General features: G+C 38.6%; 1 protein-coding gene across 1 annotated transcript; it reads right to left on the minus strand.

Annotated features, from left to right (window-relative positions):
* Nucleotides 1-467: 467 nt before the first annotated feature.
* On the minus strand, nt 468-2,081 carry LOC109611759 (uncharacterized). Its single transcript, XM_020034965.2, has 2 exons — nt 1,784-2,081; nt 468-1,722 (listed from the first exon to the last, which is right to left on the minus strand). The coding sequence occupies exons 1-2, from the start codon at nt 1,934-1,936 to the stop codon at nt 559-561; spliced, it is 1,317 nt and encodes a 438-aa protein (XP_019890524.1). The 5' UTR covers nt 1,937-2,081; the 3' UTR covers nt 468-558.
* Nucleotides 2,082-3,480: the final 1,399 nt, after the last annotated feature.

Genomic DNA, 3,480 nt, shown 5'->3' on the forward strand with positions numbered 1-3,480 from the left:
TAGAAGGAGTGGATCGATATTATTCAACTCCGAAGTCGATCTAAGGCTGATAATAATGTTGCGATGAACCATGTTTGGACCAAATCGGATATTCCCTTCGAGAGTGGTCATGTCTACCAGCCAGCTAGACGGACGGACATAGCGAGATCGACTCCACGTGTCCTAAAACGGATTTGGTCCAAAGAGACCTAGGGTCTAAAATCGTTATTTCGATGAGGTACGTTTTGGCCGTATTAAATGATGTATACTCCCATCCAGCCAAAGAGACAGACGGACGGACGGAGAAAACCTTTAAATCGATTCCAAATGTCCTGAAACGGCTTTGGTCCAAAGAGACCTAGGGTCTAAAATCGTTACTTCGATGAGGCACCTTTTGGCCGTATCAAATGATATATACCCTCTTTAGACATATGGCTGAGGGTATAATAATCCTCGTATGTCAATAATGTTTTCTTTCAGATATAATTGTTTTATTTTCGTTCTAAAAAGGACATTCTGTAACTTTACCATGACTCTTAACAACTAATTTCAGACTTTGGGTTAACATACGCCTTCGCTTCAATGGATACCACTGGCCAAGGCACCACCAAAAGCGGTAAAGAAGAATTTAAAATGTTTCAAAAATTCAGCATGGGGATCCACCTCGGCAACATGATCACTTAGTTCTTTGCCCTCTTCGACGGCATCCTTGTCGAAGTCGATGTAACCGCCCGAGTAAGTTGAGGGTTTTTTATTGACATAAAAACCGATTTCTTTTTTCCCCAGGACAACGCCATTTTTCTTGGCATAAATGCCAATCTGTTTGGAAAAGTCGCTATTGGAGGGCACGTCGGCATCCTCTTCGCCATAACCTTTGGCTTTTTCCGGGACGTACTCATTGGAGGCGGGATAATTACTGGCATAGCTGGAGGGTTTCTTGTCGACATAAAATCCGATTTCTTTTTTCCCCAGAAGGAGACCATTTTTCTTGGCATAAATGCCAACCTCCTTGGAGAAGTCATGGTGGGCATTGGCACCAGCAACACCTTCACTATAAGTCTTGGAATCGAGATTACCACTGGCGTAGGTGGAGGGGGTTTTGCCGGCATAGAAACCAATCTCCTTTTTGCCAAGGATGCCATTTTTCTTGGCATAGATGCCAAAATATTTCTGGGGAAGGGGTTTGAAGTAGGGGATTTGCACCTGTGGCTGTTGTTGTTGCTGCTGCTGATGTTGTACAGTGTGGTGGGGATGCTGATAAAGAGGTGAGGGTGCGGGCTGCTGAATTGTTTGTTGATTGACATAACTCCCATGGGAATAACCATTTTGATACTGGCCTCCATAACCCGTAGCCTGGGGATTTTCCTCCGCATGAAGCACATTGACATAGCTCACCGATCCAACTGCCGGCTGAGGGTATTGTTGTTGTTGCGGCTGCTGTTGATGTATAACTCGAACCACATTTGGCTGCGATGGTTCCGGTATTACCTTGATGATTTTGTAATTCTGGGTGGTTGTTGTTGTTGTTTGTGGTGGCAAATATTGTTGTTGTTGTTCTTGGGGTTGATGAAAGACCCGAAATGTATAAGCCCTTGGAGTATTATCAGCAATAGGCGCAGGGGCTTGAGGTATTGGGTACTGTGGTGGTGGTGGTGGAGCTTGTTGAGGCTGATAATAGTGGCCAGCTTCCAGAAAACCCGCTGAACTTTTAGCCACCCAAACGGCAAATAAAACGAAGTAAATCTGAAATTTTTTTTAGAAGGAACCAATAAATATTTCAAAATTAATTTATGTTTTTCTTTACCTTCATTTTGTTTTCCAATTTTCCTATGCCTTGTTGTCTACACCAAAAACTGCAGTATAACCTCTTATAGCAATGTTTCCAAAATAAAACTGAAATCCGTCCGATGGTCGCTTCGACGTTATATAGATAACTAATATAAATTTTAAATTTCATTTGGAAACACCAACACCAAAGCTAATCAACGCCATCAGCTTCATCACCAGCTGCAGCATCATCTTCAACCTTCAAACATCGGCATAATGCAACTGGCTGACTGTCTGTCTTTCGATCCATTTGGATGACTGCAAACTATCTAATTTGTTTTATGTGTTTTTGGGTCGATTTTATGATTGTTTTTTTTTTTTTTTTTTTTTTGTTAAACGGGTTCAAACGGGCATTGTTAATGAAATACAGACACGCATGCGCACACATACATGCTTGGGTATTTTGTGTGTTTCACGCTCACAATTGTATGGCTTTTTGTCTATTTTATTTTCAAATTTGCCATTTACCATCGATTTTCGAAGTAAACAAAACCAACCAAAAAAAAAAAAAAAAAAAAAAAAAAAACTGGAATATCTTCCAGCTGTTTGTGCTGTGGCCCACAAAAAAATATGATAATTTTTTCCATTTTGTTATGATGTTCGAATTCATAGATTGTGGTAGGTTAGTTACCTATTGGAATATCTGTCCGGTTTTGGGTAGAACTTGTCATTTTGATAAATATATTCATGAAGAATTAAAGTGGACATAGATTGAGTTGATAGATGCGTCATGTAGATCTACTCCAATCAGCATTGCATAGAAATTACACTGTGCGACAAAATCCATTTTTTCCAATATTTCAGTTTTGCCGACAGATACATACCGTCAGCCAATGTTCGATTATTTAAATATATTTTGATTTTTGTTATGATTATTCAAATTGTTGGATCTCTGTGGAGTAGGTTCTGAAGGATAGGAAGGGAAGGGACCTAAATAAATATGATATAAATATTGTGACGCCCCAGGTTTGGACTATATCGACTACTTCCAAAGACCTAAAATGGTAAAGACTAGACAAAATGCATTCTGAGAAAAATGATTTGTGTCTATACTACCTAGACAACAGCTCACGACAGGACTATGTTCATATAAAAACACAATTACAGAAGGGAATAACAAACAAGAGTTTGAAAAATCCAAAAATTGGGTTTCAAAATTCTATTCCATAGACTTTCCAAATTAATTGCATATTGCATAAGCGGTTTAAATCGCATAACATTGATAACTATGTTGTTACGATATCATAACAACTTGACTCTGTCTTGTCCCATCTTTATACTTCTATGTCTTTGCTACTTCCTTCACTTTATATGAGATTTGTGATAATTATTTTAGAAAATGTTAAAATGTCTGGCACATTTACCAGATATAGTCGACCGAAGTATTCAATTTTCACACTTCATCTAATACAGATAAAAATATCGAACATTTATATCCGATTTCGAAATAATAACTTCTATAAAAGATAAAAGTATTGACAATTGTGGTCCTTTGTGGGTAAGATACCAGAAGGAGTTCGCGGGTATATATCATCTTCACAACAGATCTCGCGCAAGCAAAAATGTTTGGATGTGTGAAATTTGAAGAGATTTTGATGATTATTTCGCTATCTGTGAACGTTTTATTTTTCAAAATCTTGAACCCTTTGTGAGGGAGGTACCAGAAGAAATGGT

Source organism: Musca domestica, unplaced genomic scaffold (assembly GCF_030504385.1).
Source record: "Musca domestica strain aabys unplaced genomic scaffold, Musca_domestica.polishedcontigs.V.1.1 22, whole genome shotgun sequence".
Lineage (NCBI taxonomy): Eukaryota > Metazoa > Arthropoda > Insecta > Diptera > Muscidae > Musca > Musca domestica.